Source organism: Mauremys reevesii, linkage group 11 (assembly GCF_016161935.1).
Source record: "Mauremys reevesii isolate NIE-2019 linkage group 11, ASM1616193v1, whole genome shotgun sequence".
NCBI classification, from domain to species: domain Eukaryota; kingdom Metazoa; phylum Chordata; order Testudines; family Geoemydidae; genus Mauremys; species Mauremys reevesii.
This window is the reverse complement of record NC_052633.1, coordinates 7,155,658-7,181,692: the sequence shown is the minus strand read 5'-3', so window position 1 is coordinate 7,181,692 and position 26,035 is coordinate 7,155,658. Positions and strand designations below refer to the sequence as shown.

The 26,035-nt window shown below is 48.4% G+C and overlaps 1 protein-coding gene across 1 annotated transcript in view; it reads right to left on the bottom strand.

Annotated features, from left to right (window-relative positions):
* Positions 1-21,919: 21,919 nt before the first annotated feature.
* Positions 21,920-26,035, bottom strand: part of SH3BP4 (SH3 domain binding protein 4) — a 58,767-nt gene continuing 54,651 nt past the window's right edge. The window contains exon 5 of the mRNA XM_039494175.1: positions 21,920-25,130. Within this exon, the coding sequence (XP_039350109.1) occupies positions 24,906-25,130 (225 nt within the window). The 3' untranslated portion in view covers positions 21,920-24,905. The remainder of the gene's footprint in view (positions 25,131-26,035) is intronic.

Sequence of the window (26,035 nt, the reverse complement as noted above, 5' to 3'; positions counted from 1 at the left end):
AAGCTAATGTAGTGCCCATCTTTAAAAAAGGGAAGAAGGAAGATCCAGGGAACTACAGGCCAGTCAGTCTCACCTCAGTCCCTGGAAAAATCATGGAACAGGTCCTCAAGGAATCAATTCTGAACCACTTAAAGGAGGGGAAAGTGATCAGGAACAGTCAGCATGGATTCACCAAGGGCAAGTCATGCCTGACTAACCTAATTGCCTTCTATGAGGAGATAACTGGTTCTGTGGATGAGGGGAAAGCAGTGGATGTGCTATTTCTGGACTTTAGCAAAGCTTTTGATACAGTCTCCCACAGTATTCTTGCCAGCAAGTTAAAGAAAGTATGGGCTGGATGAATGGATGGTAAGGTGGATAGAAAACTGGCTAGATGGTCGGGCTCAATGGGTAGTGATCAATGGTTCCATGTCTAGTTGGCAGCCGGTATCAAGTGGAGTGCCCCAAGGGTCGGTGCTGGGGCCGGTTTTGTTCAATATCTTCATTAACGATCTGGAGGATGGTGTGGATTGCACCCTTAGCAAGTTTGCAGATGACACTAAACTGGGAGGAGTGGTTGATACGCTGGAGGGTAGGGATAGGATACAGAGGGACCTAGACAAATTAGAGGATTGGGCCAAAAGAAATATGATGAGGGTCAACAAGGACAAGTGCAGAGTCCTGCACTTAGGACGGGAAGAATCCCATGCACTGCTACAGATTAGGGACCGAATGGCTGGGCAGCAGTTCTGCAGAAAAGGACCTAGGGGTTACGGTGGATGAAAAGCTGAATATGAGTCAGTGTGCCCTTGTTGCCAAGAAGGCTAACGGCATTTTGGGTTGTATAAGTTGGGGCATTTCCAGCAGATCGAGGGATGTGATCATTCCCCTCTATTCAGCACTGGTGAGGCCTCATTTGGAGTACTGTGTCCAGTTTTGGGCCCCACACTACAAGAAGGATGTGGATAAATTGGAGAGAGTCCAGCGGAGGGCAACAAAAATGATTAGGGGGCTGGAGCACATGACTTAGGAGGAGATGCTGAGGGAACTGGGGTTATTTAGTTTGCAGAAGAGAAGAATGAGAGGGGATTTGATAGCAGCCTTCAACTACCTGAAAGGGGGTTCCAAAGAGGATGGATCTAGACTGTTCTCAGTGGTAGAAGATGACAGAACAAGGAGTAATGGTCTCAAGTTGCAGAGGGGGGAGGTTTAGGTTGGACATTAGGAAAAACTTTTTCACTAGTAGAGTGGTGAAGAACTGGAATGGGTTACCTAGGGAGGTTGTGGAATCTCCTTCCTTAGAGGTTTTTAAGGTCAGTCTTGACAAAGCCCTGGCTGGGATGATTTAGTTGGGTTTGGTCCTGCTTTGAGCAGGGGGTTGGACTAGATGACCTCCTGAGGTCCCTTCCAACCCTGAGATTCTATGATTCTATAAGTCACGACCATGGCTAGAGTTTTGGAAAAGACTCTTGGCGCTGTGGAGAGGCCGAAAGGAAGAACTCTGTATTGAAAATGGTCATGACCAATTGTGAATCGTAGGAAGCATCTGTGAGTGGATGAATTGATATATGAAAATAAGCATCCTGTAGGCCGAGGGCTGCAAACCAGTCCCCTTGATCAAGTGCAGGAATTATTGTGCCCAATGTGACCATGTTGAATTTTTGTACCCTCACAAATTTGTTCAGTCGGCATAGGTTTAGCTTAGGCCTCCATCCCCCATTTTTTTTCTGGGTCAGGAAGTAATGGGAGTAGAACCCTTCCCTCGATGTTGCGTCAACACAGGTTCCATTATGCCTATCTGGAGAAGGTGTGCCACATCTACACGAAGGAGCTGCTCATGAGAGGGGTCCCTGAAGAGGGACGGGGAAGGGTAGGAGGATAGGATATGAATGGGATAGAGTAACCGGACTGAAGTATTTTGAGGACCCAGCTGTGTAATTTGCTGCCAGGCATGTTGGAAACTTGCCAAATGGGCAAGTAGGCTGTGGAATCAAGGGGTGGTCATGCAGACCCTCGACCAACATTTCAAAATTGTTTATTCCTAGATGGGTGGGAGGTGGTTGCTTGAGTTTGATTTTGTCTGCGCTTAGGGGGTCTAGCACGATTCCTATTTAAGTCGTATGGTTTGGGTTTGTTGTGTGTGCTGTCTTTGGTAGGGTTGGTATCGTTGTCTACTGGGAAGAGATGGGTGAGTGCCCAGGTGCACAGAGTTGCTCTAGAATCTAATGGTGTGAAGCAGTTCATCGGGGGGCTTTTTTTGGAAAACAGTTTGTCTTTATCAAAGGGGAGGTCCTCCACTTTGGTCTGCAGAACTTTAGGGATGCCAGATGCAGAAAGCCATGAAGATCTGCACATAACCACAGCGATTGCAGTAGTATGGGCTGCTGCGGCCACCACGTCTAAAGAGGCTTGTAGGGCCATTCTGGAAATCAATTGGCTCTCGCTCAGAATTGATTTAAAGTCCGTTTTCCTGTCCTCTGGAATGTAGGAGGCAAATTCAAAAAGTTTATTGTAGTTATCAAAGTTGTAGCTGGCAAGGAGTGCAGAGTAGTTTGCAAATCTGAATTTTAGAGTGGAGGACGTGTAAACCTTGTGACCGAAGAGTCAAGGCGTTTAAGGTCCTTGTCTTGTGGGGTAGGCTGATATTGTGGCTGTTTCGTCCTTTGTGCAACTGTATCTATGACAAGATAATTCAGTTGTGGGTGAGAAAATAGGAAGTCAGCATCCTTAGCAGGAACATAGTATTCACATTCGGCCTTTCTGCAGGTTGGTAATAAAGGAGCTGGAGTTTGCCAGAGAGTGTCAGCTGGTTCCAGGAGTGCTTCATTTATAGGGAGCAGAAGGTTGAAGGATTCTGAGGAGTTTGTATTGTGTCTCCTGAACCTCTTCTAGGGGGATGACTTGACTGAGTGCCACCCTCTTGCAAAGCTCTTGAAATTGTTTAGTCGTCCATGTTCTGTGGAGGCGGGAGTGGGGGAGGGGGGAGAGGGCTCCGTCTGGAGCAGATGGAGAATTAGGGTTCGGTGAGTCAGGATATGGTTCGTAGCTCCTGTTCTCAGGAGGGGGTTCAGGTACTCTAGAAGTGGACAGAGCTGGAGATCGAGGCACAGAGGTCTGAGGATGAGTGGTAGGAGGATGTGGCCAAGGGTACTACTGAGGCCAAGGCATTGGGTTGGAGAACCCAGGTGCCACCCACGGGGGGGGGGAGAGAGGGCAAAGTAGGGAAACTGAGGCTGGTGGCTGTGGACCATAGCCTGAGGTGGAAGAGGTTCCAGTGGAGGAGGAGAGGCAGGTGGGGAGAATTCCGCCTGCTGCTATATATCGGGTTCACTATCAGAGAAGGTAGCCAGTTCAGGTGGTGAGAAAGGCAGTTTGAAGAGTGAGCCCCGTGTTGCCAAGAGCGGAGAGTTAGGCTCAGGTGGCACTGAGAGGTCACATTGAGTGAGGAACTGTTGCTCCTGCTCCCTGGGCTGTGCTGAGCCTGGACTGTGCTCTAGCGTGTCAGCAGTGCCACGGGTCTGTTGGAGGTGACCTGTAGAGGGTCTGCTGCTGGTGTAAGCAGGTGGCAAGCTTGGTGCCGACGTTCTTCCCAGCACTGGGGCAGAGTGCGCAGCTGGCACCGTGGCTATTTTTCGCATGGAGGGGGTCGGTGCCGCAGAAACCTTCCCAGTACGGGAGGTCGGGTTCCTGCCTCTGTGGGAGCCGTGGTTGAGCCTTTAGCGCTGTCAGCACAGAGGGTAAGGATCTCACGGGAGACCCCTTACCCTTGGCAGAGTCTCTCCTGTGAGACTGCTGTGCTTCTTGCCTCTGCTCCAGAGAGGATGAAGCACAACTTCCAACTGGTTCAGATCTGACCGGGGAGCATGTGGGAGTGGGTTTAATTTTCCCCATCTCCAAAAGTGGCTGCAGGGATTTTTCCATCAGAAGCATTTTAAGCCACAGGTCCCTGTTGCGCCGAGCCCTTGACTTGAGACTCGTACACTTTGCAGGGATGTGGGTTTCCCTGAGGCACTTCACACAATGTGAGCGCCCATCTGACCATGGCTTCTGGGAGTCCTGACAGGAAACACACTTTCTGAATCCTGAAGCCCCTGGCATTGTGAATTAGAAATGACCGGGGAGTGTCTCAGCGGGAGGCAAGTCTGAAGTGAAAGTTTTTTTTTTTTTTTTTAACTAAGTAACTATGTAACTATACTAAAGGAAGGGAAACAACTGGGATGTAACTAATAAGTATTTCTGTATTCTTTGTTAATTTTTCCTACAGAGACCAGGGGAGAGAAGCAGCGCTGCCCCGAGTCCCGTCTTCAGCTAGAGATGGTTGAGAAGGAACTGAGGGGAGTGCGGGACGCAGGCGCTCAGGAAGATTCCAACAAGACGGGAGATACCAACTGAGTGCCTGCGTCCCGACCAGGCACTGCTACCAAAAATCTCCGATCAACGGTGCCGGGACACACCGTCACCTAGAGTGGAGCACCCACAGGGACAGCACACGAAGAAGAAAGAGTAGTTTAGGACCATATCATGAAAGGCTGTGTTGTAAAGGGAGGTGAAATTTTTCTACCAAAATCTTTTTCTGAAAAAAATGCAGATTCAGTGACACCAAAAAGTTTTGCAAATTTGAGTCAGTTTCGAGGGGGGGGGGGGGAGAGAAGGTAAAAAAATAAATAAAAAAAGCTCTGGAAAAAATCAAGACGTTTAATTTTGACATTTTCAATATGAAATGTTTTGATTTTTTTTTGTTTTCCTTTCAAAAATTTCCTTTAATTTTACTTTGAAAAATTCAGAATCATTGTAAAGTGGATGAGCTCAGAAGGAAACACTGCGATTTTGTGAAAACATAATGTTTGGTTCAACCTGAAACCAAAATTTTCTTCTCTGGCAGTGTTGGAAAAGTCAGAAGTGGAAACTCCATTCCTGTACCCAGCTTTGATGCACTGTACTGCATGTACACATGACATTAGGGATATAGATCTCATTCTGCAATGAGCTACTTGTCAGCAGATCCCATCTCTCGCATGACTCATTTCAAACATGCAGAGGATCAGGCCAGGATCTGGGTTCTCATTGCTAGATCACTTTCAACCCCCAATACCTGAGGTGCTAGAGGTAATCAAAAAACAGTTTTCCCCTCCTATTCTGTACTTCAGAATGGCTGAATCCTTTCTGTTGAAATGCTTCCCAAACATGTGCTACTGAGCTGTGAAGAAACATGGAAAATTTCAGCCCCAAAGCTGGACAAAGCTATAAGCAGCTAGGAAAAGGATCTTCACAATGGAAACACTTGGACAAGCTTCCCTCTGTCTTCCACTCACTGTACATCTCTGTAGGCAACTTGTGTCATGTGTTTCATTACCCCTGTACTGCAACACAGGTAGCTATGGAATGCAGGCAGGTTGTTTTCAATCAGCCAGCTTTGGCAGGAAAAAAAAGCCGTCTCCCAAGTGTCCCAGGATGCTTAGAAAAGCATTGCGGGGGGCGGGGGAAGGAGAAACAAAACAACTTGGGTCATTTAGGGGGAAACCAATCTTTTATCAAAGGAAACAATTTGCCTTGGATCCAACTCATCAACCCCCCCTTTCCTGATGCTCATGCCTGAAGTGCAGAGGAAAGAACTGCCAGCGGCCAATCAATCCTTCCAGCTGCACATCAGAGAGGATGAAGGAAAGGCCAGGATTGGTGGAAGAGAAGCCATAGGGAGAAATCCCACTGAGATGGTTGGCTTTAGCAGAGGAGCTTTTGTAGTGAGCAAAACTAAAATCAAAGCCCATGTTAGAGCATATTTAACTGCGGCGCAGTATCTAAAATAAGACATACGTGTGGAGATCTCTCTCTCCCTACTCTGCGGGGGGGGGGGGTATGTGTGTAGCTCAGAGTATGACAATATCGCCCACTTCCTCCAAATGCTGGCAGGAGTTTACCTGCCAAAAGGAGGAAGTTGTGACCCAACACTTTCATTGCAAAAAACCCTGGGTTATCTTCCCAAAGTTCTGACTGCCTCCAAAATGGGGACTGGACTTTGAACTCCTCACATAGGCCCAGGTCAACCCAACTCTTCCAGACTCCCCGAGATACTGGCTTTGCCACATGGAGGGGTTTTCCTGTCCGGCATACAGGAAGCCTCTCAATGAGCAGATACCCTGGCTTCTGGGTGGAGCTCAGTGCATGTGCGTAGTGGGCAGGGGATCTCCTGTGCTCCTCACCAGTGACCTGACCCAAAACCGATTGAAATCAATGGAAGTCTTTCCATCAATGTCAATGGGTTTTGGATCAGGTCCCTTGCTTGGACCTGTGCCCTGTCCATGCCACTTCCCCCATTTCCACCAACCCGCATGGAAGGTCACGTTGCTACTACTCCATTCACTCAAGCCCACTGGAATGTGTGGGGGTGTGGTGTGGATCCGTGTTCCATGCAAATCTCTCAAGTGGGGTTTCACAGGGATCTGTTCTGGGTCCAGTGTCATTTAACATCTTTATTAATGATCTGGATGTAAGAGTAGAGAGCACAGTGATCAAATCGGCAGATGACACAAAGCTTGCGGGAGGGAGGGTTTGTAAACACTTTGGAGGATTGAGCTAAAATTCAGAGGGGTCTTGATACTTTGGAGAACTGGGCTAGACAACAAAATGAAATGCAAGAAAGACAAATGTAAGGTGCTACACTTAGGGAAGAAAAACCAAATGCACGGATACAGAATGGGGGATGACTGGCTTGGCAGCAGCACTACTGAGAAGGCTCTGGGAATTGTGGCAGATCACAACCTCCATGTGATTCAACAATGCAATGCTGTTGCCAAAAAAATACCCCAAATAAACCCAAATCAAAAACACACAAATGCACTTTTAGGTTGCATTAACAGAGGCACAGCATGCAAGTCACGGGAGGTGATAGTACCACTCTACTAGGCGCTGGTTAGGCCTCAGCTGGAGTATTGTGTTCAATTTTGGTCACCACTGCATAGAAAGGATGTAGAGAAACTGGAAAGGATCTGGAGGCGAGTGACAAAGATCAAAGGGATGGAACACAAGCCATATGAGCAAAGGCTGAAGGAACTGGGTATTGTGATACAGCATGGCCAGAGGGCAGCAGGAGAGTGATAGCGGGGGGGATATGTAAGCCCCAGGATGATGACAGCCTTAATCCCTGTAGAGAGAAGAGAGGTTGCTTTAGATTAATTAGAGCACCTGAAGCCAGTCACCTGATAAAAAAACCCCGCTTCAATCAGACAGAGAGAAAGGAGGTGAAGCAGAGTGGTTTGGTGTTGGAGCAGAGAGCAGTTTGGAGAAATGCTGTGGCAGGCCAGAAAACCAAGACCCTAGGTAAGGAAAACCCAGCTTGTGCAGAGCAGAGGGACTCCACAGAGACAAGGGTTGGGAGAAACTTGGCCCAATTGGAGAGAGGGCAGGAAGCCCCCACAAGCTAGAGGGCCGGAGAGGGAAGTGGCCCAGGGGAAAGAATCGCTAGTTCAAATGGTCTGCCGCTATCCCTAGGGCCCCTGGACTGGGACCCGGAGTAGAGGGAGAGCCTGGGTCCCTCCCTCTCCACTCCTCTTCTCTGGGACACTAGTGGGACAGTTGATACCCCTGATCTGGGGTGATAAATGGTGCCCTGAAACCCTCCCCCCCAAGAGGAGAAAGAGCGGGACCCATCATAATAGTGCCGGCAATTTGCCACAGTATGTTTAGTTTCGAAAGGAGGAGATTAAGGGGGGACATGATAGCAGTGTTCAGATATTTGAGAGGCTGCCACAAAAAAGATGGAGAAAAGTTGTTCTCTTGACACAGGGGGCGGGACAAGATGCAATGGGTTCAAACTACAGCATAGCAGATTTAGATTAAATCTCAGAAAAACTTCCTACCTGTGAGAACAGTAGGTCTGCCTAGAGAGGTCGTGGAAGCTCCTTCACTGGAGGTTTTCAAGAAGAGGCTGGAGCCATCTATCTTGGATGGTTTAGACATAACAAATCCTGCATCCTGGCAAGGGGTTGGACTAGACCCTTGTAGGCCCTTCTAACCCTATGGGTCTAAGCAGATGCCAGTCCCCAGCTCCCAGCTGGCATGGAGGACATTCCACAGGCTGGGGGCAGAGGGGAGGGAGTGATGCTGCTCTGGATCCCCCCCCCCCCATGCTCATGTCATCCCCTCCACTTGGAGAAAGCAGGGCGGAGGGCTGAGTGCAGCTCCGTATCTTGGGAGTGGCTCCTTTCTGGGGGAGGGGAGAGAAAGGTACGGATCTAGCACATTTCTGAACTCACAACCAGGGCCAGCTCCAGGCACCAGCTTAGGAAGCAGGTGCTTGGGGCAGCCACTCCGGAGAGGGGCAGCACATCCAGGTATTCGGCGGCGGGTCCCTCGCTCCCGCTCAGAGCAAAGGACCGCCCGCTGAATTGCCGCAGGTTGCGATCACAACTTTTTGTTTGTTTGTTTGTTTTGGGGGGTTTTTTTGGCTGCTTGGGGTGGCAAAACCCCTGGAGCCGGCCCTGCTCACAACAAAAAAAAAAACCCTGAAACATCTGATGGGGAGGGGAAGGGGAGGGCAAGTGAGAAACTGCTCTCCCTCTTTCCCCTATATAGGAAGCCCCACATCCCGAGACACTCACACAAAGCCCTGCAGTCTAGAAACCACTTCAATTTAAACAGCGCTTAGTTCCGGCATTGGGATCCTCCCATTTCTACTTTTGGTTCTTTAAATGATACTTAAAAACCATGGGTTTTTTCGACATTATGGAAATGAATAAGCGGCAAGCCCCCAATCCTTCCATTGAAGTCGAGAGGGCTCTGTACAGGGGACCTGGGAAGAGATCAGTGCAGGATCGGGGCTTGAGAGTTTAAAACCCAACACAAAATGGGTGTCTGTGTAATTGCAGGGGGTGTAGAGATCCAAAATGCACAGAAAAATGGCCCAGGGCCAATGAGTAAAGCAGAGCAGTGATTAGATCATGGGAAAACATTTGGGGGGGGGGTGAGGAAAAAGCCGCAGATGCATCACAAAGAGTACGATCCCATGACTGGCATGTGATGCAGCCCCTTTACATGTGACCATGCCAGCATCAGTGTCAGTGTACTCTAGAGAGCCTTCACTGTGCTTCAGGGCTGGAAGGCAGCTCAGACCCTGGCTCCTTCTGGGGATACAAGGGCTTTTATGGGGAAAAACTCCTCCAAACTCATGTCATTTCCCCCTCCCATCAAAGCCACAACTGTGACAGCAGCACGGAGGTTAAAATGTGACGTGTTTGCATATATATCATAAGAATCCCTACAGCCACATGCTACGCAAACACAATAAAAAACATTCATTTCATGTTTAAAAACCCAAGGGTGCTAGCTTGAGACATTGGCTGTGCAATCGTAAAATCTGAGCCCATGTGACAGCCAGGTCTGCATCGTCATTAGCTCTGGGCAAAGCAGTGAATTTTGCCTTTTTGGTTGGAGCTTGTTCATAGGCAACTCTCAAGTGTCAGTCAGATTTATTCATTATTCAAAATTAGGCACCAGGCAACTCCAGCGATGAGCTCTAGGTCTGCCCATTGTTCTCGGGCAGCGGTTTGTTTCTATTGGACTAGTTAAATATTTGAACGTGGAGAGACGTTTGTTTGCTTTGACTCCACACACACACACACACACACACACGTCACAGGCAGCTGTGCTCAGGTTGGGTTCTCACTGGCTTCCCAACTCTCCGATTTAGAATGGTGACATTTATCTTCATGGTGTCCACTCACATTGCTGCTAGTGAACTGGTCCTCTACAATCAGAGCCTGATCCTACCCAGACCTAGACACGTGCTAATTTCATGCACTGCCAGTAGCCCCGCTGAAATCAACCGCAAGGCACAGCCTCTTACCTACTAAAGAAACTGGCCTATGCTGCACCATTCTAACAGTCAGCGTTCCTGGCCAATGGGAGCTGAGGGGATGGTGCTGGTGGCAGGATGGGGAGCTGCCTCCCCCCCCCCCCACCAGGGGCCACAGAGAGGTGCCAGCAGCCGGCTGCTTCTGGGAACGAGGCGGGGCCACAGCATGCAGGCAGCCTGCTGAGCCTGGCTGCACCAGGGCCCTGGACTGCAGCCCCTAAAGCCCCTACATTAATCTGGCCCTGGCCTGGAGAGACTTCATTGAATGAAGCGTGAGAATCTTTGGGGTCCGTTGTATTGAATGAATTTGGTACAGTTGTGGGCCGGGACTGCGTGTAACATGGCTGGGGGATCTGAGACAGCTATCGACTTGAATCGAAGGGAAACTCCCAGGTGTGGTTTTGAAGGACTGACACCTACCAGAGCCTAAGGCTGGAGTTGGGGTGACCTCTCGTAAGCTTTTTATCACGCATGTAGGTTTTTTTTTGTTGGGTTTAGTGTTTTCTCTGGAATATTTTCACCTGAAGAATAAAGGTGCTTGCTTATAGATAGCTGGGTGGTAACGTAACTGCAGGAATTCCAGCTGTTCCGAGAGCCACCCAAGGACAGATACTGGCCTGTTTAGGCAGGGAGCTGTGCAGCAGGAAGAGTCCCTATCAGGAGGGAGAGAGATGTTGGGATCCCAGGTGGATGCCCTTGATGGATCGCAGAGGGAGAATGTGTGTACTGTTGATCTAACCTGTGACAAATGCCTTTTCCTAACCAGTGCCCCAAGTTTGGTTTGAGACAACTCAACGTCATATTAGCTGCATTTTTTCTAAGGTAATAAGGTAATAATTGGAGATATACCAATCTCCTAGAACTGGAAGGGACCTTGAAAGGTCATTGAGTCCAGCCCCATGCCTTCACTAGCAGGACCAAGTACTGATTTTGCCCCAGATCCCTAAGTGGCCCCCTCAAGGATTGAACTCACAACCCTGGGTTTAGCAGGCCAATGCTCAAACCACTGAGCTATCCCTCCCCCATGAGGGATTCTAATTCCTCTAATTCCTCAAAACAAACAAAACCGCTCAGCTACTTGCCCCAACATCTGCAAGTAGTTAGCGAGAAGGCCCAACTAGTGCCATGAAAGAGTTGGCCATGTCTATTTCCACTGGTAAGAATTTCCGCTTTCCACATGGCATCTTGCATTCCACCTGCAGAGCCTGCATGTGTCCTGGTACCCAAAGGATGATCACAAGTGCAAAGCCAGAAATAAAGTTCCTGGGACTGTAGGTACAGCATCAAGTCTCTTCGCTGGTTGTGAAACAGAACAGCTCTTTGAATTCGCATGAATGACACACTGTCTGGGAGGGCGCGCCTGACAGTAATGAGCGAGATATTCTTAACCAGACTGTCTGCTGCAGAACTCAGGGCAGGGATTAATTATCACCTGCACATGCATTTATAAACATGAGTGTTATTTCTAGTTAAGTGAGGCGATCTGGAGAGAGCAACAGGCTGAAATGGGCCAGTCACAAAGTCAAGTTCTGCCAAGGAAAAGAACCGTCCCAAGAGAACCAGCAGAGTAAGCCTGGGGAGCAGAAAAGGGTGACGGCTCAGGGACTGGCAGGAGCCGCCAGGCTGCTGAAGTGGGTGTGACCCAGGTCTGCAGTGATAAGTTATCACACAACTGTTTGCTACCCTAACAGAACTGAGTTCTCAGCACAGCTCCTGGGGCACAAGGTTTTGTCTACACTAGAAAGCAGTGTCCCTTTTCCAGCTGCCCAAGCACCAGCTAGAGCATTGGGAGCAATTTTCAAAAGTACCTACAGAGTTAGATGTCCAACCCCTGTGGACTTTGAACTCTCTGGCAAGAGCAAGTGTAGACCATCCTCAGGGGGGTTTCCAACTGACTCATGAAGCCCTGCTTTGCTCAAACAGAACAGGGTTTTATAACCCCGTGGCAACGCTGGCTGAGCCAGACTTTGCAGCATCGCTGGCACTCCTGCAGCCACACAATTGCTGGGAAACAGGGAGATCGTTGTGAGGCTTGGAAGGATTCTATTTTTTATCAGTAAAAGTTGGTGTCGATTTCACCGTGCACAGACCAGCAAAAAAGTATTTCCATTGATGATAATCAACATTTACAGAGAGGCAAAGAAAGAAACAGGCTGCTGGAGAACTGATTAGGGTTTGATTTAAGGCTATTCACGTTGTAGATTTTGACATGTGATGTTGACTATGTGTGATTTAACAGTTATACAGCTTTAACTTTTTGAATCTCAACATCTCCTGTCATTAAACAATTACTGTCTGACCCCCCAATTGTCTTACTCCTCATAATTTCCCACAGCTGTAAATATTTAAACCAATGAAAACTGGGGGAAAATGCTTAAAAATAAACATTGCTATTAGCTGTCAAAATTAAAATAAAATAAAAAATTCTGCCAACCCCAATCATTTTTAGTGTACAGTAACTCCTCGCTTAACGTTGTAGTTATGTTCCTGAGAAATACGACTTTAAGCTAAATGATGTTAAGCAAATCCAATTTCCCCATAAGAATTAATGTAAAGGGGGGGGGGGGTTAGGTTCCAGGGAAATTTTTTTCACCAACAAAATTATATATACACACACACACACACAGAGTATAAGTTTTAAACAAACATTTTAATACTTGTACACAGTGATGATTGTGAAGCTTGGTTGAGCTGGAGGAGTCAGAGGGTGGGATATTTCCCAGGAAATACCTTACTGCTAAATGATGAACTAGCAATCAGCTGAGCCCTTAAGGGTTAACCCATTGTTGTTAATGTAGCCTCACACTCTACAAGACAGCACGAATGGAGGGAGGGGAGACAGCTTGGAGACAGAGACAGAGAGACACATCGTGTGTGAGAGAAAGCTGTGCATTGCCTCTTTAAGTAGGCAGACCCCACTCTAAGTATATTGCCTTTTTAAGTAGATCAGCAAGTGGAGACAGAGGCTGCTGCCAGGAAGCTCCCTCCATCCTGAGGCCTGTCATGTCCCCGCTCTTCCCCTGCTCTATGGAAATGGGGTAAGTGGGGTGCAGGAGCAGGGGGGAGGGGGAACCCTGACATTAGCACACCGCCCTCCCTCCCCCCGCACAGCAAGCAGGAGGCTCCCGGGAGCAGCTCCAAGGCAGAGGGTAGGATCAGCACACAGCAGTGCGGGGAGGGACACCTGAACTGCCCGGCAATTGATAGCCTGGGAACTTAGGGTAGCGGGGAGCTGGTAGGGGGGCTGCCGGTCCACCCTGGTTCCAAGCCCCCACCAGCTAGCTCCAATGGGCTGCTCTTCCTGCAAGCAGTGGACAAAGCAGGCGGCTGCCAAAACTACGTTATAAGGGAGCATTGCACAATTTTAAACGAGCCTGTTCTCTACCAGATCAGTGACGTAACAACGAAACAGCATTAACCAGGATGACTTTAAATGAGGAGTTACTGTAGTAGCTTCCCATCTAGCCTCATCTCTCCCTCTGTCTCACACACACACACAGTCACCTCAGAAAGACCAAGAGCTGACTCGATATGGAAACTTCTTACCTGCAGAGGTCACCTCTGCAGGGCAGGTCTAAGGCGTGCTGGCAGGGCAGCGTGGGAAGGAGGTGGGCACTGCTGTGGTCTGTTCGGGCTGTTGTGCCTAGAGCACTGGACTGGGACTCAGGAGATCTGGGTTTTTCCACTGGCCTGCCAGGTGACCATGGGTGAGTCACTTCACCTCTCTGTGAATGTGTGAAATGGGAATAGTGAAACTGACCTGCTGTGTAGATGCTCGGCGATCTCTGGGGGAGGCGCGTGATGTATAAGCTAGGGGTTAGCAGCAGCGTGGCGCCACTTGCAGCACTAGCATTTGTTTTGTGGAAGGAACAGAAAGCGTGCTTTACAAATAAAACAAAACTACAACCCCTTTCCTCCCCTTCTCCTGACCTCACTAGGAATATTCTCCGTCACACTCATCACTGCGCTGTCCGGAACAGCACGCCAAAGGCAGATCTCCAAGAAAAAGCAAAGGGTGCTGAGACTTCCCGAAGGGAAGAGGAAAAGTCAAAGATCACACCCCAAGGCAGAAATCCTGTTGCCAGGCAAAGGTCTCTGCCCACTGGCATCACAACAGCCAGAGTTCAGGGGGAAGTGAAGCCAGACGGTACAATTTTAGGTAACATTTGTCCCTTCACTTATTGGCAGCAACAAGTGTTATTTTATTGTATTTCTTTCCAGTCAGAATAATAAGGCCGCATACCCAGGATCTCATGGTTTAAAATTCCAGAATCAGATACACAATTTGGGGTCAGTTCCCACCTTCTACAGGTCCTGTTCAAATCCTATCCCACCACCCATCAGCCAGCACCTCAATCGCACTAACTCTCTGGGCTGTTTGGATCAGGGACAAGATGGCATTCCAGAGCTCCAGAATCCTCGCAGAGAACATCCTGCCAACCAACCCCCTGTGTCACATCCCAGGGATCTGGCAAACCCCCGCCCCCCCCCTCAGTTCATTGCCTCGGTGAATCTGTACCAGAAATGAAGGGGTTAAGCAAATGAAGAGCACAGTAGCCTTTCAACTCCGGAAGTCCAGATTAAAATCCCACTTTAAACCACCAGTGAAAATAAAGTGCAGTAGGCTTGTCCTAGTGGCCGTGGGTAAATGCATCACTCCTTCGATGTGGCAAAATAGGCACAAGCAGTGCTCATGTTCGTGAAAGCGATGGTATGGCTGGAGGTCAGGGCTGAGGGGCCTTAGCAGAGCGGGGCCTGAAAGTCTCACCTGGCCAGGCTGCAACATGCCTGGTCTGAACTCAACCTCCAGACTTCTCTTAACTAGCTAAAACACAGACTAAAGAGTGGAAACGGGCAACAAAATACCCGCTTATAGATGCCAGTATAAACCACACTTCTAGCTACCAGACAAAATCAGCGGGCGTAAATAACTACTGAACCATGCAACTGATGGCTATTTTACATTACATTTTTGCCACTGAAATGACCTTGGCAAAAACAAGGGCTCTGAATCCATTCACAAGCCCATCCTAGTCCCTTCAGCGCTCAGAGGCTAAGCTGAGGAGCTGAACTAAGGAAAGCCCAGTGACAGGCACTGGTAAAGCAGGCAGCATCCGTTGCTAAGCAACCTTCTACGGTTCATTTATTTCACTCAGCTGGGGACCAGAATGTGTCCGGGTGACTTAGTCTGTACCAGACATGACTTCACAAAGCAATTGCTGAAAGCTTTAATTAATGTTCAGCAGGGGGGACTCCAAAGTGGGACACAAACCCACGGTTAATTACACTCCAGAGCTACTCTTGCACTATATCCAGCTTTTGTCATAAAGGGTCAGTTTTCCTTACTCTTGGGGAGGGGCGCGAGAGAGGAGGTCAAAGTGAGAGTATCTTGGTTCCTTGCCATGGATGCTTTAGAAATACATCTGAGGGAGCAGATTAGATAAGGCAAGGCAGAGTTTTTAAAAAAGAGAGACTTCTTGGAGACTCAAAACAGATAATTCGTTTGCTGCTGCTGAATTCAACCAAACTCCTTATGGAAAATCTTACTCATATGAAACATTGGGAAAATGTTTCCCCTTATCACGCTCCTTGCCTTCCTTTCATTACACAAGCTGATTCTAATATGAAAGTAGCTAATATTTTTTGCCTTTCCTCCATTGCCCTCATGAATAACATGACATACTTAACACTCTATTATGTGTCTGACAAAGTAGGTATTCACCCACAAAAGCTCATGCTCCAATACATCTGTTAGTCTATAAGGTGCCACAGGACTCTGTCGCTTTTTACAGTTCTAGACTAACACAGTTACCCCTCTGATACTTGACTCTATTATGGCTATAGAATAATGCTTGTAATTATTGTATTGTTCACCACTTGAGGCTCATTTGTCCCTTGTGTTTTGTAACTTTATCCGGCGTTTGGTTTTCTGTGACTCAAGCAACATTTCTAATAAAAACAGGTGGTATTTACAGCTCAGAAAGCAATGATTTTTGTAGCCAAATTACAGACACAGCAAGAAGGCAGACATTGCAAACATGCCATCCCTAAAGAACTCTAGGGAAAGCCTGTTATCAAAGCGAGGAATCTGATGATCAGAGATGTGGCAGAGAGGTAGCTACTAATCTGCAGTGGGAGCCTCAGTGCAAAAAAGGAGGACGGGCTCTTGTTAATTTTCAGTAGCAGAACCCACATTTTATGAAGGATCAGGGCCGATTATATTGATTTAGGTCATTCGGGCCCATGAGGGGAAAAAAAAAGGGAGCCCCTGGCCCAGACATGCCAGGATTGTTTAAGAAGCAGGGGGCTGGATGGTCTATTAATTATCGGCCATCTGTGCCTTGCTGCAATCAGGAACGAAAAACAGTAAGAGCTTTGCAAGGGACATTGTGTGCAGTCATGATAGCATGTGAGTGCATAATATGGACTGTGCTCTTACCTCTCCCTCCTCTCACAAATCTTCAGCTCTCCTGGGGGATGCGGGAGGAGGAGGAATAGGAGGGATCCACTCCCACCCACCTTCCTGCTCCTACACTCTGGAGCTGGAGCACATAGAGACAGCACCAGCACTCACAGTAATCAGCTGTCCTCCTGGCTAGGAGACAGCGCCCCTTGTGGTAGTTAGGGAGAACAGCACCTTTAATGCAGAAAAATGAGTTCATACAATCATGGAAAAATTAGGGTTGGAAAAGACCCATCAGGAGGTCACCTAGTCCTGACAAATGGATCATTATGGCTCAGGAATTGGATGTTCTCTTTTATTGGGCCCAACAGCAATTCATTGCATTCTCTGGCTTCATGTTTTCATGCAGCTTCTCATCTACAGTGAGCAGCAATGTGGAGCGGCGGAAGAGACCCTGGTGATGAGGGAGCGATAAAAACGTAGCACGAGAGAAAGAAAATCAGCACGACGGCTGCAGCTTCGCCTGCAGTGCTGTTCGTTCACGGATTGCTATTCAGCCTAAGGGAGACTGAAGTGCAGCACCAGTGAAATGCAGCCACCTCTGGGCAGAACAGGGGGCATCCAAGCAGACTGCAGCACAAAGCCAAACATTTCCCTTCCCCTCACTAGGATACAAAAGCCAAAAAAGTTGATTCCTGGAGATCTTTAATATTTCTTGAGTAAGCAGGACCAGGGGTTGCTGCATAGTATGCCTTGTAGTCATGCTGGATGGATGAAAGGCTGATTCACCAGGGGTTCGAGGGACAAGCAGATATTCCAAGCGCAATGCTTAGACCCCCCCATTACCTCTCTGAGCTGTACTAAGACTTGTAATCAATCCACACCACCAGTCTTGACCTCCATTGCCTTTATCTAGGCACAAGGTTAGTTCAGCTGAAGCCTCTCCACACACGGGTTTGCAAATCCCGTGCCCTTCCTTGTGGAACAATGCTTGGACTCATTTGTCGCTTCCCCCTGCAGCCACGAACCAACCGCAAACTGGAAGCAGGCCCAAACCAGCTGGCTGGAGAAAACACTTATATAACACCCCTCCCCCCCGGCTCCCTTCCAGTCTGAGCTCCAGTACGTTACTGACACGACTCATGTGGGACCAAAGGCTGCTTCAGCCTGGAGCTGCAGCCGCTGGGCCTTTCCGCTCATCCAGGACGGGAGCGCAGGTTAAAACAAACGTTTGTATTAAAACAGCACCCATCAAACTAACCTTTGCTGCCTTCTAATTTGCTCATGTCCTCCTCACGCTTACTCCCCGGCATTCCTATAATCAAAGGGGAGAAATAAGTTCTTTCGAGACGCCTGTGACAGCCGGCTCTCCTGTGCCCCTGCAGCGCCAGACCCCAGCAGCTGTAAAGCAGCCCCCCGAAGTCAATGGGGTTATCCTGATTGACACGCTGCTGCTTCTTCACAATGACAGCTTTCACCCACGTGTTTCTCAAGCATTTGAGTTAAAAAAAATAAAAGGTCAAGAACTGATTTTCTCTTCCAGTGCAGGCTAGGAGCCCCCTCCCCACCAGCCCAAACAGGGAAGGCAAGATTAGCTATTCCATCTTGCTAACTGGGCTAGTGGGCATTTCAATCACAAACAGCAAGGGGACCAGAGCAAGTGTAACCCACACACCTTCTGGGTGTGGTGTTCTGTCCTCTCTAGCGGCACCAAGACCACTTAAGAGAGAGACAAAATGAGTCTGCTCTACAGCCTTAAGCTAAAAGACAACTGGCTCTTAGCTATGCGGTACAGTCTCATGCACTAAGCTCCAGAGGTCCCTGGTTCATTCTCGCCCGCTGATGATCAGGGTCTGTTGATGTTACACAAGCAGAATCAGATAACCTGCAGATCAAATGGCCATAGCTACTGGCAGGGTGGAAGCCCACAAAGGGATCTCTGATCCTTGCCCGTAATTCCAGGGTTTCATTTCAAATGTTCATGGCGATTTGGACTTTCAGAGGCCAGGAGTTGTGGAGGACAAAGCAAGATTTTCAGAGATGTAGGCTTTTCTAGGGACACGGATAACCTAATGGGGACCAATTCTCTCTCTCTCTCTCTCCCCCCGCCCAACATGGGTTCTTTAGTCATTTAGAAAAGATGCTGAAAAATAACGATGCAAGATGATCATTTGATTTTGATGGCTTAAGTGTAGGAAAAAATTGTGAGACTCCATTTCCAAGGTGACCTTAACTGTAGCATGTAGCTCCTACAATTGGTCCAGAGGTACCAAAAAATAGCAAATAATTCCTTTCAAGTTAAGCGATAAGAGACAAAGAAACTCTTAATGGAAAGCAGCTCAAATGGAAGAGAGCTTTTTATGCAAGGCTACAGAACAGGAACCCACATTAATGTTTCCAAGCCTCCTCCATAATCAGAGGAATTTCAGGAGAGGTGGAACAATACAGGATGAGACAGTCACAAGGCATTCACAGATGTTGGCACAGAAGGAAAAGCCCAACGATATAAGCAAGATGACTGAAGCATGGGTCCGTCTTTGATATCGAACATGTCACAATGCTCTCCTGTGCCAAGAGACATCCACTTAGGAGAGAGCTTCCCAATTCCCCCAGTGCAGCTGTGCCAGCTTCCACTCACTGGCACAAGTTAAGGCAGACACAGGGCTGCTTATGCAGGGACTGGACACCCAATGGGAAGGGGTGGAGCGAGCCACTGCCTCCCCCCAGCACGCCACAATGCCATGGTGTGGGAGGGCAGGGCACTCAGTGCAGGAGCCAGCTGCATCACTTCATGCCAACTCAGGGCTCCCCTGCCCCAGGGGAATTCTCAGCGGGCCGGCTGTTGGTGCAAAACGGCCAGAACAGAAGAGATGATTCTGGGGCGGGGGCTTTGTATTTTAGGGGCGGGGCATGGTATCAATTTTCTCAGGTTCTCGTTTATTCCTAGATTCCATGGCGAGAAGGGACCACTGTCATGGAGTCTGACCTCCTATAGCCTCTAGTTAGCCGCTTTCCCTCTTACCTCCCCGCTAGGGTGATCATCTTCTCCCAAAGGGAAAACAGGACATCCCTGGGCTGGCCTGAGCTCCTCCCCACCCCGCACGGGGCTGGCCCAAGCCCTCCCTGTCTCCCACCCATGCAGGACGGGGTTGAAGTCCCCTCCCGCTGGGCCAGCCTCAGCCCTCAGACTGCCGAGCCCTCCAGCCTCCCACCCACCCAGGGCCGGCCTGTGGTCCCCCTCGCAACTGGCACAGGGGGCTGGCCTGAGCCCCCTCACCACATGTGGGGCTGGTCCTCTGAGCCACCCTGCTGCCAACGAGCCCCCTCCTGTCCCCGCAATCCCCTTTCAGCCTGCCAGCGGGGGGGGGTGGTCCGAGCCCCCTTGCCACCTGCCCGCAGGGCCGCTGAGTCCCCGCTCCTCGCTGCACACGGGGCGGGCTGGCTTGCCCAAGCTGCTCTCCCTCCAGCGCAGGGCTAGCGTTGCCACTCTGGGCCCTGCCAGGGGTCCCACCCCATGTCAGTTGGGAAGAACAAACAGGATAAATGCCCAGTTTTGTTAAAAACGTCGGGACGGCTGGGACAGAGCCTAAAAAAGGGACTGTCCTGGCCAAAATGGGACATCTGGTCATTCTACTCCCCAGTAATAAAGATTATGCCTATTGCATCTGTGCAAGCCGCGGGCATCGCGGTGCTCCACCGGAGGGAGGGAGGGAGTGGAGCTGAGCGAACAGTTGGTGAGACACAGGGAGGATCAGACTCTCTCCCTGAGCCACCTGGGCTCTGCAGGGGGAACATCAATAAAACCTCCCGAGTGACCCTCACAGGGAGCAGGGCTGCCAAAGAAGCAACACGCTCAGTCATCCAGTGCTGTAGGACCAGCCTTCCAAGGCACAGTGAATATACGCAATGCACCCCGGACAGCGATCCATAATTGTGGGTCAGAGATACGAACACACGATTACCACTGACGTACTAGTGCATTGTGCAAACTGAGCCCACGGGCTCCTGTTAGTGGCTCTTTCGAATGGCCTGGGTGAGTTTTCCTGTGGTCCAGGACTGTTCAGTCTTGCTGAGGTCCCACTAGCTCTCCGAAAGCCAAGGCCAAGGAAGGGTCAGCCAAAAAGCACTGGGCACAACACCCAGGATCTTCTTACAAACACTTCCCTGAGCTGTGGCTTTGCAAACCTTCCATTTGCAGCATTTGGATTTGGGGAATATAAATTAATGCTCATGAAGGGGATGGATTAATATACCTGCCTCTACCTTGCTCCCCCCCCACACACACAAGCCAATACCAACTATTCTAGCTCATGAGTCCAGTACACCTCTTTCCCCCCCCCCCCCCCCAATCATATGATTAGCTTAAAAATTGAGATGGACAAAAAGTTGCGGGTTCTTTTCATTTGCTGGCTGGCTTTTGGGCCTGTAGTGGTCACATTTTCAAGATTTCTCCCTTGTGCTGAGAAGCTGAAATGCTCAGTGCTAGACATTTTCATTTCAGTAGAGAGGTAAACAGGGTCTCAGATGATCTTCTGACTCCAGGAGCTGGTGCTTTAAGAACAAATATCACTTGGGGTCACACTGAGTCACAAGACTGGGCAACACTGTCTTGAAGTCAGTCTAACGGGCTGGCGCTACCCAAAGCATTCCTGAATATCGCTGCAGCCTAGGCCCAGTGCTGGGACTCTTAAGCAACAACTGCCCATCATGCAGAGTTGTGCCAAAGGGCGAGGTGGGCTTTCCCGGGTGCATGAACCAGGAGCAAAATGAAATCACCAGACCCAGTGCACTCACATGCAGTGCAGGTCAGCAGGCTGAACCCAACACATCAGAAGTGACTAACAAGATAGGTCAGTTTTAGAACATGGTGTAAGCTCAATTCATACCTCCAAAAGGTGCTGCAAATGCTTGCACCAGGCCCAAATCTGGCCACGTTTAGCTCACGAGCTCTCTTATATTGTTGTTAACCATCTTACACCACACAGTTGGGAGACGGGGTGTTTGACCATTCAGGTAAAAAACCAGAAGCTGTTCTACCGTTGATGTCACACCCAATGCTACAGGATCAGTAACACTAAAGGTGAACGTTGGGGAATTGCTCTATCGTTGTTTGAATTGATACACACATTCCTCTTACTCAGGGGCTTTTAGGAACCTTCCAACCAGTGATGAATTATCTGATCATTTTCTCCAGCCAGAAAAATGCAAGAGAAGCAGTTGAGTAATAAAAATGTCTGCCACAAAATATTGCAGCACATACAATCATTTCTCAGCCAAACTGCCTTTCATTTTTTAAAATAAAATATTTTAGGCGTGTCTAGTATTTAAATGCAAATACCAACGTGGGGAGGGGGGAATGCAAATGATTTTACAGCTTGGAAAAAAACTAAACCTACGCAGATATCTGACCGCGAAGTTGCAGCCCCGCTGTTTTTGGATGAGTTGCTTTTGAGGAGAGAAGTAGAACTTGGCTGAGACCTTGATGAAGGCACAAAGCTTCATGGACAGTTTCCTTGATACTGATTTTGTTTCTGTAAGGTATGCCAGGGATGGGAGGGGGGGCCGATGGGTCAACCAGTTGCTGGAGGAAGAGATCATCCAGTGGAAACCTAGAGAGACGTTTCCATGCACCAGTACAGTCCTATAACTGAGGCAACCTCCCAGGAAACAGAGCATATCAAGACCTCTCAGGAGTGTTCAAATAACGGCTTTAATTGTAATATTTTTTCCCGAAGATTTTTAAAAAACATTAGCTGTTAAGTACAATAAGCAATTGCTGTACATACTGAAGTAATGCAACATCCAGACCAAGGCTCCACAGCAGGGCCTGAGAGTGGTGGGTGAAAGGCATTTGAACAGCACGTGGATTTTAACATGTGAAAGGAGGCTGATTTTTAAATTAAAGGAGGAGGGGGAAAAAAAAAATCACGTAGTGATTACACAGACTCATTCCGAACCACTGCAGTTGTTTGGGCTCAAATGATTCTCAGGGAGGGGAAAGAACAGATGAGGCTGGGGTAGAATGGTGGGTTTCGGCTTCCGTTGAAATGTCCAGCTGGGTGTACAGGACCTGAGGTAGTCAGAAAATCTGGGAAAACAAAACTAGCCAGTAATTTCCCATCTTGTAAGAATCCCAGGGTGCTAAAGCATCTGTCTGGTAGATTAAACGCTGCTGTAAGAGCAATAAGGCCACCCTGGCTCCCCACTGTCTTCATCTGCAGTACGTTAGACCCTAATTCTCCAACTAGATCCCTGTGCAAAGCCCTCATTGAAGCGATTCAGCAAGCTCTGCTCAGGCCTCTGCAGACCCACTGGCAGGATCAGCTAAACCCAACAGCTTGGTGAAGAATGCAACAAGTCTGTGCTTTGAACAGATACTTACAAGCCCTCTGCTGATGCATACGGCGTCATTTAGCAGGAACCCTTTAGGCAGGTCTGCTCTCTGCTTTTGGAATGCACTGAACTTCGGCTTCCATTCCAAGGTATCCCAGCATTTCCACATAGGGTTCAGGTTGGTGTATGAAAAAAAATTTAAGGTGGTCTGTTCCTTTAAAAAAAAAAAAGGACCCCGCATGTGAGCATTACTGCCTGCCAGGTTTCAACTCTGTGCTATAAGAAGTTGCATAAGAAATACCTTAAAGCCCCTGAGGAGAATATCCATGATATTAAGGTGCTATTCTTCATTAGAGAGAGACTTGTTTCTAAGGGAAATTCTTTCAGGGTGACATTTGGAGGGGAAATTAGAGGCACAATCTCCATTACACTATGTCTCCGTTCTTTGGAGGAGCGGGGTTCCCAGAAGCCATACGTGTCTCACTTGTCGCTCTACTCTCAGGAGATTCTGGCAGTGCCTGTCCAGATCCACAAGTCACTTCTATGGTCTGCCTGTTGCGGGGTGCAGGCCGACTGCATCAAGCAGTTTTTATTTTAGACACTGGATGAGATGGTCCTGTGATGCAAGCCAGCCAAACTGTTCAGAGCAAACCCACTGACAGATGGATGACTGATGCCAGCTGTTGCCTCCTATGCCTGGTAGGAACTTGACAATGGAGAAAAAAGAATTGTGCCATTATCTCCTGACAACCTGTGATCATGGATAAGTCAATACAAGACCATGATGCTTCTAGCAAGGTCACACCAACTTCTTACTCGTCGATATAAAGCTCAAGGAGTAAAAGTAGACTTCCAATCTCAGTGATCAACCCAGCAGAAACTGGGAACTTTATCAGTTTTCCATTGCACGGGGCATTGTTATTGTGTTATGTGATTTCACACTCAAAATAAACATCTTCCTTCTGTGCAAAAATATGTTTTCCCCTGTGTGAAATATTTCAAAGGTGGAGGGAGAGAGGATCATTCAAAAAGGGAGGTGGCTGTTAAAAAGGTAGTTGATGTTGCACGTGAAGGAACCACGGAAGGGGTAAGAATTCAGCTCAGCTGAACCATTTCTCTGACCGAGGGATTATTTACATGGCAGACTGGAGCTTAGTAGCCTTGAGGGGCCTGATTCAAAGCTCAGGGAAGTCACTGAGTCTCACCACCAACGTGAATGGGCTTTGGATCAGACCCTAAACTTTAAGGGCCTGACTGAAATGGCACCTAAGTCAACATCATAACTCCCACGGACTCCAATGAGCTTTGGATCAGATCTCAACTTAGTAACGACATTTTAAAAAATGACGTCGAATTCAGCTCCTCTCTCCTGACCGCTTCTGGAGCATGCAGGTCCCCAGCAGAGCTCACCAAGATGCTTATTGCAGTACAGAGCAGTCAGTAGAGAGAAAAGTTACCTTCAAGGAGACTGGCACCTTTGTAGTTAATGCCCCTAAAAAAAGCAAAAAAGAGGGAAGAAGGGGCGGGAACACCACGGAACCAGAAATCGTTTCAGCTCCTTCCAGAATGCTAATTGTAGCAGCAGGCAGGAGGGACGTCCCCCTTTGCCTGAGTGCTAAAGGCAGCACTGACTCTTCAAGTTAAGAACTGAAGTGGTATATTTGAAAAATAGGTATTGTGTATTTCCAGATCTAGACATTATAAAAAGTATATATATATAAAAAACAGATCACAGAGAGCTACTGGGACAAAAAGTACAACTGCTTTTCTTTGTAACATTTTCTCAGGGCTGTAGGAGGTTCAGGGTTACTGCAATGGTGAATATAAAACAGTGATTCCAGAGTCTCTCACTATAGAAAACCTCGTAAGGGGTCACGGTGGGGGGATTTGAGGGAAGGGAAAGGAGAGATTCACAATGTGCTTTGTTTTAAATACATATTTACATGATTCATGGTCAATTTCAGAAGTGATCATTTAAAAAAGTTCCTACACAACATAAAAATGCAACAATTCTCCCAAAGTGGTTTCGACTTTTGCTGCTCATTAAAAAATTAGATATTTATTTGCAAATGCCTTAAAAAAATGTGTTGGGTTCTCCCCCACCCACTGTTAAACTTTACAAATAGAAAGTTGTGTAACTGGTATCAACCCCTCAACAGAGAAAACCCAGATCTTCTGGACTCTTTCTACATGAGGGAGAACACTCAAAAGAAGTCCTGCTTCACTGTGCAATTCCAGTCCCAGAGCGAACGTTCAAACTTTGGCCTTTTGTCAGCTCCCGCCTGTTTTTTGTCCTCTGCTAAAACCAGGAAGAGTTAAACACGTCAGGAGTCCCTGCCATCAGATGGCAAAATCTTCATGGTCTGGAGGGCTAAAGGCGGCTGCACGGAGTATGTCCAAGGAATTGACTAGGATTAGGGTTCCTGTTAGATGTTTCCAGCGCTTGGTGATGGGGTTCTTCATCTTATCCAGCCCTATGTGCAGCTCCTGGATGACATCTCGGTAGCTATCTCCAATCTGATTGCTCCAGGTTAGCAGAAAGTCGTAGGCTGGTTTCCACATGGCCTGTGTAACATGCCGGAGAGGCAAAAAGAGAAAGCAAACACAAACAGAACTGAGAGATCTGTTCTTGTCACTTAGACTAGATGCTGCTCTGCTACAGAAATGTAGCCGTTTGCTGGGAATTTCTGTGGCTATTTCGGGGCACAGGAATGGCAGTACTAGAACAGGCTCTGGTCCAACTAAATGCTTTGGAGAACACACAACACTGGAGCGATATCTGCCCATTCAGGCCCCACTTCAGCAAAGTGCTTGCGTCCATCCCTATTCATAGGACCCTACCAAATTCATGGTCCATTTTGGTCAATTTCACAGTCATAGGATTTTAAAAATCGTAAATGTCATGATTTCAGCTATTTAAATCTGAAAATTTCATGGGGTTGTAATTGTAGGGGTCCTGACCCTAAAATGTGTTGTGGGATGGGGGTCACAAGGTTAGCGTAGGGGGGGTTGTGGTACTGCTACCTGTACTTCTGCGCTGGTGGTGGTGCTGCCTTCAGAGCTGGACAGTGGGTGCAGGCCGGGAGCCCAGCTCTGAAGGCTGAGCCACTGCCAGCAGCAACGCAGAAGTAAGGAGGGCATGGCATGGTATGGTATTGCCACCTTTACTTCTGCACTGCTGCCTGCAGATCTGGGCCCTCAGTCATCAGCCACCACTCTCTGGCTGTCCAGTTCCAATAACCTTGTGACCCTTTGCAACTCCTTTTTGGGTCAGGATTCCCAATTTGAGAAACACTGGTCTCCCCTGTAAACTCTGTATAGCATAGCGTAAAAACCACACAAAAGACCAGATTTCACGGTCTGTGACACGTTTTTCACAGCCATGAATTTGGTAGGGCCCAACATATTCAGCAAGGGACTTAGAATCATAGAATAGCAGGGTTGGAAGGGATGTCAGAAGGTCATCTAGT